Here is a 17,105-nt window from a genome sequence, read left to right as displayed (position 1 = left end):
GCATTCCTCACACTCACGCCTCCCACAAACCTTCTTTATACGTCCACATACCCTCACAGCCCGCCCACATACCCCCACAGCCCGCCCTCATACCCCACAGCCCGCCCACATACCCCCACAGCCCGCCCTCGTACCCCACAGCCCGCCCATATACCCCCACAGCCCGCCCTCGTACCTCACAGCCCGCCCACATACCCCACAGCCCGCCCACATACCCCACAGCCCGCCCACATACCCCACAGCCCGCCCACATACCCATGGGGCCGCCTTTTAAAGACGCAACGTAGAAATTGCTACCTTCCTAAGCACCGTTGTGTTACTTATTATTATTCAAAAGGAACTAAAGTATCTACTGTCAGCCGTTTAACTATTTGCACCATTAAAACTTCGAGCCGATGTTGATATTCAGCTGTACAAATGTTCTCTCTAAACCGCTCGCGGAGAGGGAGCTAGGAACAGTTTACAAACACAACAATGACAACATCACGGAGGGATAGTTAACATAAACATGTTAACAAGGGAATCAACATGTCATCAAGGGAATAGTTAACAAAAAAACACTGAAAAACAGCATATCAAAAACAGTTGGGTTCAGACCGGTGCCCCTAATTCCGGATGAAGTAATTTGCCGCAAAACCCGGATGTACGCAGGTCATTACAAATGGGACGGGGTAGACGGGTAATTGGTCAAGAGGGCTGGTGGATGGGTTGACAGATTGGCAGCCCGGTCGGCGTTCAATTCCCGACCGTCCAAGTGGTTGGGCACGATTCCTTCTCCCCCCCGTCCCATCCCAAATCCTTATCCTGACCCCTTCCCAGTGCTGTATAGTCTAATGGCTTGGCGCTTTCCCCTGATAATTCCCTCCCTTCCATCCTTATCCTTCCTCATTCTATTTAGTTCAAGAACGAGCCTTGTTGCGTATAGCTGGACCTTTTCTAATTGTTTTTATCATAAGAGTTTCCATACCGGGCTGCAAGGTGAAGAGTGGGTCGCACGTAGGTTGTATATTCTGTTTCTGGTGGTAGATTTAGTTATGACTATTCCCAAGTCTCTCTCTCTCTCTATCTGGAGTAGAAAGCTGCTTCTCCTTCACCGTGTATTAACCTGACGTCTTCTTAAACCTATTCAAGTTCAAGCATGTTTAACGAGGCAAGAAAATATACATCTCAAAGGGATAGAGTAGCTTAGGCTATTTCTCCCCCCCTCCCCCCCATAAAAACCTATTCCTTTCTTCATAACTGTACATGTGTCAAGGTTAAAATCCAGGAGCTCTATTTTAAGACCTCTCTACTGTTGACATTCATCAGCAACAAGATGGACCCTTAGTATCGTCGATCCATGTCGTACTCCACTCCTAATCTCTCTCTCCATTCTCATATCTCCCCACCACCCCTCTCACTGTAACTTTTTCCACCTATTCCTGAAAGCTATACTCCTTCGCCTCACTCAGCACTCTATATTTTTCTCCCATTCAGTCGCCAACCTGCTTCTCGTCTGAATAACAATGTCGAAGACTACCTGGCAGTCAAGGAAGCTTCAGTCTTCCCATCATCCCCACTTTCTCTTGTGTGATTCCTGTTATCTTGTAACTCTCTTGCTTAAGATGCTCAAGCAGGTTATTGCTTCTTATCTCATCGTCTCATCGGATATCTCATCGACGAATTCAGGTTTATATTTGGATACAAAATATAAATGTTTGTTTTACAAAACTGCTTTTTCGGGTTTCGTTCCAGTCAGTCACCGAGTCTCTAGTACCATGTTTGGTATACTGGTACCTTGTTTGGTATACTGGTACCTAGTATGGTATACTGGTACCTTGTTTGGTATACTGGTACCTTGTTTGGTCTACTGGTACCTTGTTTGGCATACTGGTACCTTGTTTGGTATACTGGTACCTTGTTTGGTATACTGGTACCTTGTTTGGTATACTGGTACCTTGTTTGGTCTACTAGTACCTTGTTTGGTATACTGGTACCTTGTTTGGTATACTGGTACCTTGTTTGGTATACTGGTACCTTGTTTGGTATACTGGTACCTTGTTTGGTCTACTGGTACCTTGTTTGATCTACTGGTACCTTGTTTGGTCTACTGGTACCTTGTTTGGTATACTGGTACCTTGTTTGGTCTACTGGTACCTTGTTTGGTATACTGGTACCTAGTTTGGTATACTGGTACCTTGTTTGATATACTGGTACCTTGTTTGGTATACTGGTACGTAGTTTGGTATACTGGTACCTTGTTTGGCATATTGGTACCTTGTTTGGTCTACTGGTACCTTGTTTGGTATACTGGTACCTAGTTTGGTATACTGGTACCTTGTTTGGTATACTGGTACCTAGTTTGGTATACTGGTACCGTGTTTGGTATACTGGTACCTTGTTTGGTCTACTGGTACCTAGTTTGGTATACTGGTACCGTGTTTGGTATACTGGTACCTTGTTTGGTCTACTGGTACCTAGTTTGGTATACTGGTACCGTGTTTGGTATACTGGTACCTTGTTTGGTCTACTGGTACCTAGTTTGGTATACTGGTACCAGTATACCAGGATTTCGGGAAGTAGTTCAGTGGCTCCTGTCGTGTATATGGGCACCCAATCCTCTGTGTTCCAAATCTTTCACAGTTCCTCCTCCATTTTCTAGTGAAAATTGCAAAGGATTTATATGTTGCAGCGGCTGCCTCAGTCAGCGTTCTCACCGAGTTTCTCTGGTGCTGAGACTTTGATCACGTTCAGATCCGTTTGTTGTTTCCATCATGCTTCTTGTATCTCCTCTAATTCGCTCAGAATTTGTTTCTGAGGATGTCTGTTTCCTTGGAAGTGATAGATGGAGCGGCAGATGCGATTCTTGCTTGAAGATCTATTGAATATTTCACACCCCCGCGGTATCCTTGTGTGTGTGTGTGTGTGTGTGTGTGTGTGTGTGTGTGTGTGTGTGTGTGTGTGTGTGTGTGTGTGTGTGTGTGTGTGTGTGTGTGTGTGTGCGCGCGCGAGCGCGCGTGCTTCCTTCAATACGTGACTGTCTTACTTGAAGAAGCACACACGTACTTACTCATGAACACGTAATATAAACAATTCGTATGGTCTCTGTCCATAGGCATCATCACCACCACTATCACCATCACGGCCACCACCTGCAGCACCACCACCACCTGCAGCACCACCACCACCTGCAGCACCATCACGGCCACCACCACCACCTGCAGTACCACCACCACCACCTGCAGTACCACCACCACCACCTGCAGTACCACCACCACCACCTGTCACAACCACACTACCATCATCACAACCAAAACCATTAGCTGCCACAGTGCCACCATCTACGCAAAAGGTGAGCTGGCACTCATGGTGCTATATTCACCAGGTGCCAATTAATGTGTGTGGGGTGCCAGGGATGGTAGCAGGCAAGAGGAAGAGAGCCCCATCCATGCCGCTGTTACCACCCATTAACAACTAACACACTCGCCACACACTCACCCCACACACTCACCACACACTCACCACACACTCACCACTGAGTGTATTACCCCACAAGAAGCAATTAAGTCATGCCCTCTGAAAAACTAAACCCCAACAAATATTTGCTGATTAACTTGATAACGCATCTAATATGAGAGAGGGAGGGAGGGATGGCCTGAGTGTCCCTCACAGTGAGAGAGAACACATGGCGGGGGGGGGGGCTGCGAAAAATTCGCCTGGCAAAGAGTGGATGGATGGATGAGTGGCAAAGGTTCGCCAGGCGGAGGATGAGTGGCCTGGGGGGGGGGGGGGAGGGATGATACTAAGCATGAAAGCGAGTGGAAAGTTGCGCGCTGCCAAACTACGCCTGGCAGTGCTTTCTTCAGCGGAGAAATGACCTTGTAATTTATGGTCAGCCGGGCGCACCTTCGCCAGCATTGGCATAAATAAGGGCGCCCTGGCGGAGCTCTAGCAGCCAGCAGCACTTCAGGGAAAGTCAGGCCGTAAAGAGTGCCGCGCTGACACTCCCGCCCCGACACCCGCGCCTCTCACGCTCTCACACAAAACGGAAATAGCGCCAAAGTACTCGGGTAAAACCTGTGAAGGGAAAACATATCAGCTTGGGGGAAAGAGGTGAGGAATGCGGAGACAGATGGCCAGGTTACCCCCTACCCTGGGGGACCAGGAGAAAGTTACCCTTCTCTCTCTCTCTCTCTCTCTCTCTCTCTCTCTCTCTCTCTCTCTCTCTCTCTCACACACACACACATACACACACAGCATCAGCAAACATTGAGAGAAACGAGTCTATACCCTCTGGGAGATCATTTACATATATCAGAAACAGTATAGGTCCATTGACTGACCCCTGCGGGACTCCACTCGTAACGTCTCGCCAATCTGAGACCTCACCCCTCACACTGACTCGTTGTCTCCTGTTGCTTAGGTACTCCTTTATCCAATGGAGTACCTTCCCTTTCACTCCAGCCTGCATCTCCAGCTTTTTCACTAGCCTCTTGTGTGGTAAAGCCTTTGATACAGTAGCACACAAGAGGCTAGTGAAGAAGCTGGAGGTGCAGGCTGGAGTGCATCTCCAGCCTGTACCTGGAGTGCATCTCCAGCCTGCACCTGGAGTGCATCTCCAGCCTGCACACCATAAATCTATACTATATTAGAAGAAGACAAATGGTCTGACTCCCGGTGGTGTCGGGAGTCGACCACCGACGGTTACAAAGGCGGGGTCCAAGAGCTAACAGCTCGATTCTCCAGGGCGCAAATAACACAGACCAGATCACTAGTGAAAAATCCCACCTGCCCTCCCACAACCCATAATGGCGTCCCTCGCTCCCTCCCTTCCTCCCTCTCCCGTCCCGGGGGCAGGAGAGGATGGGAGGGATGGAAGGCGGCTCCTGGCAGAGCAAGAGCACCAGCAGGCCCTGTGGCAGGCCTGGGGCCAGATTCACGAAGCAGTTACGCAAGCACTTACAAACCTGTACATCTTTTCTCAATCTTTGGCGGCTTTGTTTACAATTATTAAACAGTTAATGAGGTCCGAAGCACCAGTAGGCTGTTTATAACAATAACAACAGCCGATTGGCAAGTTTCATGCTTGTAAACTGTTTAATAAATGTAATCAAAGCCGTCAAAGATTGAGGAAAGATGTACACGTTCGTAAGTACTTGCGTAGCTGCTTCGTGACTCTGGCCCCAGGCCAAGACCCTGGGATTTATAACTAGTTTATCAGACGGCCTAACAAGGAAGTAAATAAAGAGTCGTACAGACTCACATATATGGACCTAACCATGGGCGTTAGGTCTAACATCTCTGCCCGACACTACAGCCGAAAGACTCCAACACGCGGGGCCGAGGTAATTGGTCTGTGGTGCAAAACAAGCTAAGTTTCTAGAAGACAAAATATTCTCAAGTCTGACTGCTGTTCTTCTCACACAAGAGGTGGTGATGCTTGGAGGAGAGGGAGAGAGTTGCGTGCACTACACGAGAGGCGTGTAGTGCACGCAACACGTCTACAAGGCGAGACGCGGCCCAGGAGCTACACCAAACTAAAGGATAAACAACAGATAAACGGTCCAGGATTGTCTGAAAAAAAAATGCTTCCAGCTGTCATGAAAAAAACCACGACTTTTTTCCAGTTGTAGATTATTATACGTCGTTAGTAGAGTGGTCGGGGGCGGGGCGGCGGGTCCAGGACTTGCCTGGATGGCACACGGCCGAACATGGCATCAGGAAACTCGCCTCTGGAGACCGGTTCCGCGGACTGATGGACACTGCACCCAAGACAGTCAACTCACGCTCATCCAGGGTGACTGCTCCAGGCTGCTTCGCACCCACATGACGCAGCCACACACAACGTGAACACACATACACACACACACACACACACACACACACACATATCTTCTTAGAGGTTACACACAATTCTTGCCTTGATGATGCTTGCGTAGAGCAGCATCACTCTCCCCCCCTCCTATTACCTTTGTTTACATGTCATTAGTATAGATACAAACCAGCATTTACGGAATATCCAGCTTTATCTATAACCTTCAAGTGTTATCCTGATGACTATGTCTTGAATCTTTTCCACTGCTCCAGATGCTCTTAGAGTATTGCAGAACCCCCTGTGGAGTTACAGGACCCCCCTGTGGAGTTCCAGAACCCCTTATGGAGTTCCTGAACCCCCTTATGGAGTTCATGAACCACTTGTGGAGTTCCTGAACCCCCTTATGGAGTTCATGAACCACTTGTGGAGTTCCTGAACCCCCTTATGGAGTTCCTGAACCACTTGTGGAGTTCCAGAACCCCTTATGGAGTTCCTGAACCCCCTTATGGAGTTCATGAACCCCTTGTGGAGTTTCAGAACCCCCTTGTGGAGTTCCAGAGCGCCTTCCAGTGTTAATGAACCCTTTCGGTTGCACGTCGATACCGGCCAAAGTCGAAAGAATTTCGAAGTCGAACCCACCACGTGGAAGAACCCATCCTCTCAACTAATGCGCCTCATGTTGTACGCTATGGACCCCAGCGTATAAAATTAGAGGTACTGTGGAAAGTAGCGACTCACCAAATATCCTCGTTATCTATGCATTGGTTGATTAGGTTAGGTGGGTTGTGTTTGTGGGTTTTAGCAGCTCTTAATTTGAACTTTATGGCAAATCAGGGGAACGGGCCGGACAGCCTTCTGACGTTAAGGGTAATTCCGGAGGTCAGGAATTGTGGGACGGCAGAACGGAACTATAATCACTGTGGTAGTGTAAGAATCAGCTCCGGCAGAGGTCAGCACCGGCAGAGGTCAGCACCGGCAGAGGTCAGCACCGGCAGAGGTCAGCACCGGCAGAGGTCAGCTCCGGCAGAGGTCAGCTTCGGCAGAGGTCAGCTCCGGCAGAGGTCAGCTCCGGCAGAGGTCAGCACCGGCACAGGTCAGCACCGGCACAGGTCAGCACCGGCAGAGGTCAGCACCAAGTTGAGGGCTTGATGTATGAGGCCAACATGCTGCTGTAGGTGCCACAGCCCCGCTCTTGTGCCAGGTAAGTCCACCACGGGCCCGTGCCACTTGCAACTTTTGGTTCCGAGTAGCTGAATCAAAAACAACAACAAGATGAAGGTGCCGCCAGTTTGAGAGAGAGAGAGTCGCAGTGAGGTGGGGACGAGTCCGACTCTGGGCATTTCCGTACCCAGACTACTGGCAGCTGACATGTCACATTAAGCGAGAGTCGACAGGCACGAGGTATAGGGTGAAGGGGTGTATAGTGCCTGGTGGCGGAGAGGTCCTCGACACACAGTGCAAGTGGGAGAGGGAGTGTTGGAGGAACTGGTGGGGAAGAGGGGGGGAGGGGGTTAAGAGCTCCCCCAACACACAATAACCGAGCCCTCGAGCACTTCCCGCCAGAAACTGCAGATTTCCCCGGAAACAGACGAGTGTAGAGTGATTAAACCCAACCAGCACTACACGTAGGAATGCGCGCCGGCAAGCGATATATAGCGCCAGTGGAGGAGCTTCGCCAAAATAAACAGACTAGTTACTCCATAGTTGCGAGGCGGTTCCCAAGAGCTAAATTTTGATCTCCGTAAGCACAGCCAGGTGAATACACACACACACACACACACACACACACACACACACACACACACACATGATAAACAAGAAACACTCTCAAGAGCCAATAAAAACAGGAAAGGAGAAAATTGTGATGAATTTGGGAACCGCGGTAACAGCAAGACACCAGGAGCAACTTGGAGAGAACCACCATCTTTAGTGTCACTCTAAAGACAAGCAGCAATGGAATAAGAAAAGCAAATCTTTTGATACTAAGAAGTTTACACCATAGCGAAGTCGCTTAAGAGATACGGGCCCCGTGGTGAGGAAATTACATGGAGGAGCAAAGCTTTTTGGACACTATACAAGCTCTTATGCCACTATACAAGCTCTTATGCCACTATACAAGCTCTTATGCCACTATACAAGCTCTTATGCCACTATATACAAGCTCTTATACCACTATACAAGCTCTTATGCCACTATACAAGCTCTTATGCCACTATACAAGCTCTTATGCCACTATACAAGCTCTTATGCCACTATATACAAGCTCTTATGCCACTATACAAGCTCTTATGCCACTATATACAAGCTCTTATGCCACTATACAAGCTCTTATGCCACTATATACAAGCTCTTATACCACTATATACAAGCTCTTACGCCACTATATACAAGCTCTTATGCCACTATATACAAGCTCTTACGCCACTATATACAAGCTCTTACGCCACTATATATAAGCTCTTATACCACTATATACAAGCTCTTATGCCACTATATACAAGCTCTTATGCCACTATATACAAGCTCTTATGCCACTATATACAAGCTCTTATGCCACTATATACAAGCTCTTATGCCACTATATACAAGCTCTTATGCCACTATATACAAGCTCTTATGCCACTATATACAAGCTCTTATACCACTATATACAAGCTCTTATGCCACTATATACAAGCTCTTATACCACTATACAAGCTCTTATGCCACTATATACAAGCTCTTACGCCACTATATACAAGCTCTTATACCACTATATACAAGCTCTTACACCACTATATACAAGCTCTTACGCCACTATATACAAGCTCTTATGCCACTATATACAAGCTCTTATACCACTATACAAGCTCTTATACCACTATACAAGCTCTTATGCCACTATATACAAGCTCTTACGCCACTATATACAAGCTCTTATACCACTATATACAAGCTCTTACGCCACTATATACAAGCTCTTATGCCACTATATACAAGCTCTTATACCACTATACAAGCTCTTATACCACTATACAAGCTCTTATACCACTATACAAGCTCTTATGCCATTATATACAAGCTCTTACGCCACTATATACAAGCTCTTATACCACTATATACAAGCTCTTACGCCACTATATACAAGCTCTTATGCCACTATATACAAGTTCTTATGCCACTATATACAAGCTCTTACGCCACTATATACAAGCTCTTATACCACTATATACAAGCTCTTATGCCACTATACAAGCTCTTATACCACTATACAAGCTCTTATGCCACTATATACAAGCTCTTATGCCACTATATACAAGCTCTTATGCCACTATATACAAGCTCTTATGCCACTATATACAAGCTCTTATACCACTATATACAAGCTCTTATGCCACTATATACAAGCTCTTATACCACTATACAAGCTCTTATGCCACTATATACAAGCTCTTACGCCACTATATACAAGCTCTTATACCACTATATACAAGCTCTTACACCACTATATACAAGCTCTTACGCCACTATATACAAGCTCTTATGCCACTATATACAAGCTCTTATACCACTATACAAGCTCTTATACCACTATACAAGCTCTTATGCCACTATATACAAGCTCTTACGCCACTATATACAAGCTCTTATACCACTATATACAAGCTCTTACGCCACTATATACAAGCTCTTATGCCACTATATACAAGCTCTTATACCACTATACAAGCTCTTATACCACTATACAAGCTCTTATGCCATTATATACAAGCTCTTACGCCACTATATACAAGCTTTTATACCACTATATACAAGCTCTTACGCCACTATATACAAGCTCTTATGCCACTATATACAAGTTCTTATGCCACTATATACAAGCTCTTACGCCACTATATACAAGCTCTTATACCACTATATACAAGCTCTTATGCCACTATACAAGCTCTTATACCACTATACAAGCTCTTATGCCACTATATACAAGCTCTTATGCCACTATATACAAGCTCTTACGCCACTATATACAAGCTTTTTTGACACAGTACAGTGTCAGAAAAGCTTATATAAAGACATTTTCTCTGGTAGCTCAGTACAGCAATAATGATTACAACTCAGACTACAGAACAATTTACACCATTTTGGAAACTAACCAGGCAAGAACACGTGCAAATAATCCATAGTTTAACAGGCAGTGTCATGACAACAATCCAGAACAGAAAACAGCGGCGGGAAAAATATGAAGGAGGACTGAAGAAAACAGAAATGGGTTTACCAGAATTAGATGAAGACAAGGCGACAGCTAGCAGAGCAACCAGACTACCAGATAGCTAGATAGACAATTGACAGTTGACCCCCCCCCCCTCCCCCTCCCCCCCTCCCCCCTCCCCCCCCTCTCTCTCTCTCTCTCTCTCTCTCTCTCTCTCTCTCTCTCTCTCTCTCTCTCTCTCTCTCTCTCTCTCTCTCTCTCTCTCTCCTCCCAATGACCGGGGCGTCGAAGCTTGACCCCGCGTGACTGGCAGTTTCACTGAAGGGTCAGACGTTTCACTGTTGACAATCTCCAGCACCTCTTGAGGAGATTCGCTGTTGGCGCATGATTGACGTCGCCCTTGAGAGATGGATCTGATAGGATGCTGCTGGAGGAGGATAAGTGCTTGTGATTAACTGTATCTCTTGAGGGATTTGCTGATTGATGCAAGAAGAACTGCAGGAGATTGGCTAGCAGTGTTGCAACTGGTGTTGAGAGATTTGTGGTGTTGAATGGTTGTAGATGTGTTCGTGTGAGGACGGATGAGTAAAGGGACAGCACAGCCATCTATTGGTGCCTGCAGGATCGAGCTTTTAGCTCTTTCACCTTGCCTTGCTAGCCGTTGGTTATCTAATGAAATGACTCCTGACTATCTATCTTATCTACTTTTGAAATGATGAATGAAGTTCTCGTCTAAAACCTGATACATTCAGTTCATTCCATTTTCTTAAATGAAATGAAATTTCTAAAATATTTCTAACAACTCTATGGCTCATCTGTTTCTCAAGCTTCCATCCATGCCTCTCATTCTTTCTCTATTTCATTATGAATATCTCCTCTTTTTCTACTCTGTTAACCCCGTTAATTATTTGACAAGTCTTTATATCGTGTTTCCTCTCCCATTTCTCCTAGCGACTTCAGGTCTAGCTCTTTCAGTCTTTCTTCATAATTCATCCCTTGCAATCCCGGGGCGAGCCTCGTTGCAATACTCAAAGACCTGTAATTTGATTTTGTTAATTTTGCCCAGGAGGGCTAGTTATTGGGCAGCGTCATTCATCTTTTGAGGGAACATAGTGCCATAGTGGCATGTCCCTCCCCCCCCCCCTCTCTCCTCCCCCTCCCCCAGACGCAGCTGGATTTTAATGTTTCTGCGATTTGTCTTATGTACGCGGTGTGCAGTGATCAACACGACTTCTTATTTGGGTTCCTGAACGATGTTCTGACTTTTGCCAGCGTGTACGTGCCTGCGGGCGGCGGTGTGTGTGCCTGCGGGCGGCGGTGTGTGTGCCTGCGGGCGGCGGTGTGTGTGCCTGCGGGCGGCGGTGTGTGTGCCTGCGGGCGGCGGTGTGTGTGCCTGCGGGCGGCGGTGTGTGTGCCTGCGGGCGGCGGTGTGTGCCTGCGGCCAGCGGTGGTGTGTGTGTGTGTGTGTGTGTGTGTACAGGACGCCTCCCAGATCACTCCCACCTTCCCTTCCCAACTGTTATACTGGCAGTCGTGGCCGGGTCGTCAGCGAGGCCTGGCGGGTTACATGTCAACACTGCGCTCCCGCCACTATCGTGCGGGTGCGGGGCGTGCGGGTGCGGGGCGTGCGGGTGCGGGGCGTGCGGGGCGTGTGGGTGCGGGGCGTGCGGGTGCGGGGCGTGTGGGTGCGGGGCGTGCGGGTGCGGGGTGCATGAATGTGGAGCGTGCGGATGTGGGGTGTGTGGGTGTTGCGGGGAGTGGAGCAGGCGGGCGAGTATGGAGCGTGCCAGTACACCCACATCAGGAAGTGGCAGTAACAACACGTGCTATTGTTTACATACTGGAGACCAGGAAGCACCCCTCAACCCCAGCCCCTCTCCCCCTTCCCCCCCACATCTCCCCTCCGCCCCTCCCCCTTCCCCCCCCCCCCCCCCACCCTTTACTCCACCTTTGACAGCAACTCTGCCCTTTACCCCCCCCCCCCACCTACCAATTCTTTCCCCCTAATACGGCACTTGAGTGACAGTGCTGCCAATATTTACATCATGTTGACCCTGGCACCCCTCGCTTGGCTCTGTCATTAGACCTCTCGCTCTGTGTCATATTGACCCCGGCTCTGTGTACCTCATTGTAGTGATGACACATGTAACATGTAATGTCCACGAGGGGGAAGATAATGACATGGAAATGACAGATCAATAATGACAGGAGAGAGAGAGAGAGAGAGAGAGAGAGAGAGAGAGAGAGAGAGAGAGAGAGAGAGAGAGAGAGAGAGAGAGAGAGAGAGAGAGAGTAACAATTGTCTGTGGCCCTGGGGTCCTCTGTGGGGTCCAGGTGGGGGTCACGCTGACAAACTCTCCATGAGAGACACACACATATACACCAAACATTTGTAACACTGGATGTCACCCAGACGCCTGATAACGCTTTAATAACTCACCAGCATTTGCACCGCTGCGCCTTACACCGGAGCCCGCACCTGTGTGGTGACACCTGTCTCCCTGTGTGGCGACACCTGTCTCCCTGTGTGGTGACACCTGTCTCCCTGTGTGGCGACACCTGTCTCCCTGTGTGGTGACACCTGCCTCCCTGTGTGACGACACCTGTCTCCCTGTGTGACGACACCTGTCTCCCTGTGTGACGACACCTGTCTCCCTGTGTGGTGACACCTGTCTCCCTGTGTGGCGACACCTGTCTCCCTGTGTGGCGACACCTGTCTCCCTGTGTGGTGACACCTGTCTCCCTGTGTGGCGACACCTGTCTCCCTGTGTGGCGACACCTGTCTCCCTGTGTGGCGACACCTGTCTCCCTGAGTGGCGACACCTGTCTCCCTGTGTGGTGACACCTGTCTCCCTGAGTGGTGACACCTGTCTCCCTGTGTGGTGACACCTGTCTCCCTGAGTGGTGACACCTGTCTCCCTGTGTGGTGACACCTGTCTCCCTGAGTGGCGACACCTGTCTCCCTGTGTGGTGACACCTGTCTCCCTGTGTGGCGACACCTGTCTCCCTGTGTGGTGACACCTGTCTCCCTGAGTGGTGACACCTGTCTCCCTGTGTGGTGACACCTGTCTCCCTGAGTGGTGACACCTGTCTCCCTGTGTGGTGACACCTGTCTCCCTGTGTGGCGACACCTGTCTCCCTGAGTGGCGACACCTGTCTCCCTGTGTGGTGACACCTGTCTCCCTGTGTGGCGACACCTGTCTCCCTGTGTGGTGACACCTGTCTCCCTGTGTGGCGACACCTGTCTCCCTGTGTGGCGACACCTGTCTCCCTGTGTGGCGACACCTGTCTCCCTGTGTGGTGACACCTGTCTCCCTGTGTGGCGACACCTGTCTCCCTGTGTGGCGACACCTGTCTCCCTGTGTGGCGACACCTGTCTCCCTGTGTGGCGACACCTGTCTCCTTGTGTGGTGACACCTGTCTCCCTGTGTGGCGACACCTGTCTCCCTGTGTGGTGACACCTGTCTCCCTGTGTGGCGACACCTGTCTCCCTGTGTGGCGACACCTGTCTCCCTGTGTGGCGACACCTGTCTCCTTGTGTGGTGACACCTGTCTCCTTGTGTGGTGACACCTGTCTCCCTGTGTGGCGACACCTGTCTCTCGCCACATGTGTACCTGGTGTTCCTAGTCCTCCTGGTGTGCTTGGATTCACTCTTCCTCTACACAGACTACAGACACTAACCCCTCCCTGCCCCTGACCAGGGGAGCCTTACGGCTGAGTGGACAGGGTCCAGGATTCGTAGTCCTAAGGTTCCGGGTTCCATCCCCGGCGGAGGCGGAAACAACTGGGCAGAGTTTCTTTCACCCTGATGCCACTGTTCAGCTAGTAAATAGGTACCTTTTCACTAGCAGTAAATAGGTACCTAGGAGTTAGACAGCTGCTAGGAGCTGCTTCCTGGGGATATGTAACAAAAAAAAAGGAGGCCTGGTCGAGGACCGGGCCGCGGGGACGCTAAGCCCCGATATCATCTCAAGGTCAATAAAGGCACACAGAAAACGGCATCAGTACTTACTTTTCGCTTGGGGTCGGCGGCGGAGAGGTTCTGGGGTCCATTGGTGGGGTGGAGGGGTGGGGTCGGGGTGCTGCGAGGGGAGGGTGCCAGGGAGGGCGTGTCGCTCGGGGAGGGGCTCCTCCGGCCTGACCCCCGGCTCTGCTCTCCTCGCCTCCACGGGAAGATCACGCTGAAACACACCACAACAACCTGGTTAGATCATAATTGCTCAACATCGCCACTAAAAGCTTTGCATAATATCATTGTATAAAGCCCCCTCCCCCCCCCCCCCACACACACACTGTTTCCCGCGCTCTTTCTCAGTGTGGTCACCTACACAGACCTTGGTGGGGGTCAGAGGTTATCAGTCACACTGACCTTGGTCGCCATCTATAAGGATCAAACGTGAAAATATGAAGAGAAGAGAATGAATCATTGAGGAGGTGGGAGCAGGCAGTGAAGGAGCCATCAAGACGTCGTCACACTCCTGCAGGAGCCCCCAGACACGCCACCACGTGTCTGCACCTCCTACTCCTTCACACACGCAGTAAACACCGCACTTCTTCAAACTGTACATATCTAAGTCCAAGAGTTTAGAGATAGATCTAGTAAAACAAAAATAAAAATGTTTTTTTCGTTTAATCTGTGATGACACATTGCCCAAAATCCAGGTATCCAATGTTTACCAACTGAACAAAGTACACACAGACTGTGAGCTTTCAAGCCGCCTCGCTCCACACCCAAATCATCTTCCAAGAATTTCATTTCCGCAGCCATCTTCCTCCCACAGTCTTGCCAAGCTCTTTGGACATCAAATCGAAAAAAAAAACTAAGCTGGTACTGCCTGTTAGTCTCCTGTGTATGGTACAAACGGCATACACTAAGCTTGTACAATCTACTTGTAAGTAAGCCTCTTACTTACTCATCTCAAGGGCCATGTAATGTTTCTTAGTGTTAGCTACAGTAATGTGCTTAAATCAATGCCTTTCTAACCATCATCAATTTAAAGAAAATATAATCTATGGTTAACTATAACATGTATATTGCTTAATCTATAGAATACAGTCTGCAGAATATATTATATAGAATATATAGAATATATAGAATGAACTAACTAAAGCTGTGACTAGAGTGTAGCTTCACGTAGTATTATACTAACTAGCTCACCAATGCTCAACTAAACGAATACTGAGGTTCAGTTGGTGAGCCCACCATGGACCGGTGAGCCCACCATGGACCAGTGAGCCCACCATGGACCAGTGAGCCCACCATGGACCAGTGAGCCCACCATGGACCAGTGAGCCCACCATGGACCAGTGAGCCCACCATGGACCAGTGAGCCCACCATGGACCAGTGAGCCAACCATGGACCGGTGAGCCCACCATGGACCGGTGAGCCCACCATGAACCGCTGAGCCCACCATGAACCGCTGAGCCCACCATGGACCGGTGAGCCCACCACGGACCGGTGAGCCCACCATGGACCGGTGAGCCCACCACGGACCGGTGTAATAACCTGTCCCACTACCGCTCGCAGCACGGGACCCGGGCCCATAATACACAGACCCACTTTCCACAATTGCCAAGGTCTTGCCTCATTAAGTGAGGCTCCCACACGCGCCGGAGGTGTGAAGGAGGGGGTGAAGGAGGTGGTGTTCTCAGGCGGAGTGTATTTGGGAGGACTGAGTTAGAGCAGGTTTCTAGGAGCTTCAGGTGCTGGGAGGGAGGATACGTGGGTTTAGGAGGAGGAGAATGGGTGGCAGCTCATCCTCCTGTTTTGGTAGTATTTATAGTAACGATGAGGACCGTAGTACACTTACTCACGAATAGCTCAATTACAAAGTAGAAATCGGCACTATTGAGTTGGACAAACTGGAAAACTATTTTGTACTTATGTTGCAAAGACAATCTAAAGTAACCTAGCCTAACCTTCCTAGGCCTAATGCACGATATGTGAGGCCTAATATAGTACATATGTGTGCTATACTAGGCCTAGGAATATTTCAGTTTGTTCTCTAGCATTATTTTTTCCGACTCTATAAGCGAATAGTACAAAGTTCTACTATCTAACTGCTTAGAACGTCAATCTTTGTACTATGGTGTACATAGTTACAAAAACTACTATCTAAACAGGAGGATGGGTTGGGATTAGGGGTGCTGGAGGGATGAGGGGGGGGGGTGGGGGTGAGACAACAGCTGTCACCCCCCTCCCCACCCCCACACACTACCCAGGTCACCCAAACCGGGTTCGATCCCCGGTGGAGGCGGAGACAAGTGGGCAAAATTTTTCTTTCATCCTGATGCCCTGCTCACCTAGCAGTAAATTGGTACGTTGGAGTTAGACAGATGCTACGGGCTGCTTCCTGGGGGGGGAGGGTTGGGGGGTAACAAAAAAGGAAGCCTGGTCGAGGACCGGGCCGTGGGGACGCTAAGCCCCGAAGTCATCTCAAGATAACCTCAAGATAACCACTACATAAATCGCTTGAGTGTGTTCTAACTAGATAGATGATATGTTGCAAACGAAATTATAAGGTTGGATTTTTCAATTAAAAGAAAATATAGATTGTTTCTCCAATCATCGCTCAAACTGACCACCAATTAGCGAATAAGGCGATAAATATATTATAACAAAACCAAAATAATCAACAAGATATTATCAACACTAATTATTGCCATAAAAATGACCACTAACAATCAAACAAGACAACATAACAAAGACTTGAGAATGGTCCAGGACGGACCAAAACGTCGTCGTCCCTTCACCTTCTAGTGAAGGTGGTCTAGTGGTAGTTTGGTCAACATAACAAAGGTGATGAGAAAGGTGGCTATTAACACACGAGAGGAAAACAGTTCACTGGGCACAAAACCCGATGGTGCAACTAGCTGCTGAAGAGCGACAACTATGACAAGTTGACAAGCCCCGGTACTCTGCTCGACCTACAGTAGAAGGTTGAGCCCTAGAACCCTTGCACCGTAGCCGGTTACATCTGCACCTTCTCTGTTGACTTGTTGGACTAAAGTACTTCGGAACTCATAAAGAGTTTAATCCATGTAAGAAAGCTCCCAAGATGTACAAGAGGGAAAGATGTACAGGTTTCGTAGGTGGGTGGGGATAGGTGCCTCGCGGCCC

At 48.9% G+C, this 17,105-nt stretch overlaps 1 protein-coding gene across 3 annotated transcripts in view; it reads right to left on the bottom strand.

Annotated features, from left to right (window-relative positions):
• LOC123752802 (spermatogenesis-associated protein 13) overlaps window positions 1-17,105 on the bottom strand; it is a 294,193-nt gene that overhangs the window by 194,438 nt on the left and 82,650 nt on the right. For all 3 annotated transcript variants that reach the window (XM_069338675.1, XM_069338674.1, XM_069338676.1), the window contains one exon: window positions 13,997-14,165. In XM_069338675.1, coding sequence (XP_069194776.1) covers window positions 13,997-14,165 — 169 coding nt within the window. The remainder of the gene's footprint in view (window positions 1-13,996; window positions 14,166-17,105) is intronic.

Source organism: Procambarus clarkii, chromosome 40, assembly GCF_040958095.1.
Source record: "Procambarus clarkii isolate CNS0578487 chromosome 40, FALCON_Pclarkii_2.0, whole genome shotgun sequence".
Taxonomy (NCBI): Eukaryota; Metazoa; Arthropoda; class Malacostraca; order Decapoda; family Cambaridae; genus Procambarus; species Procambarus clarkii.
The sequence above is the reverse complement of the archived record's forward strand: the minus strand, read 5'-3'. Positions and strand labels throughout refer to the sequence as shown.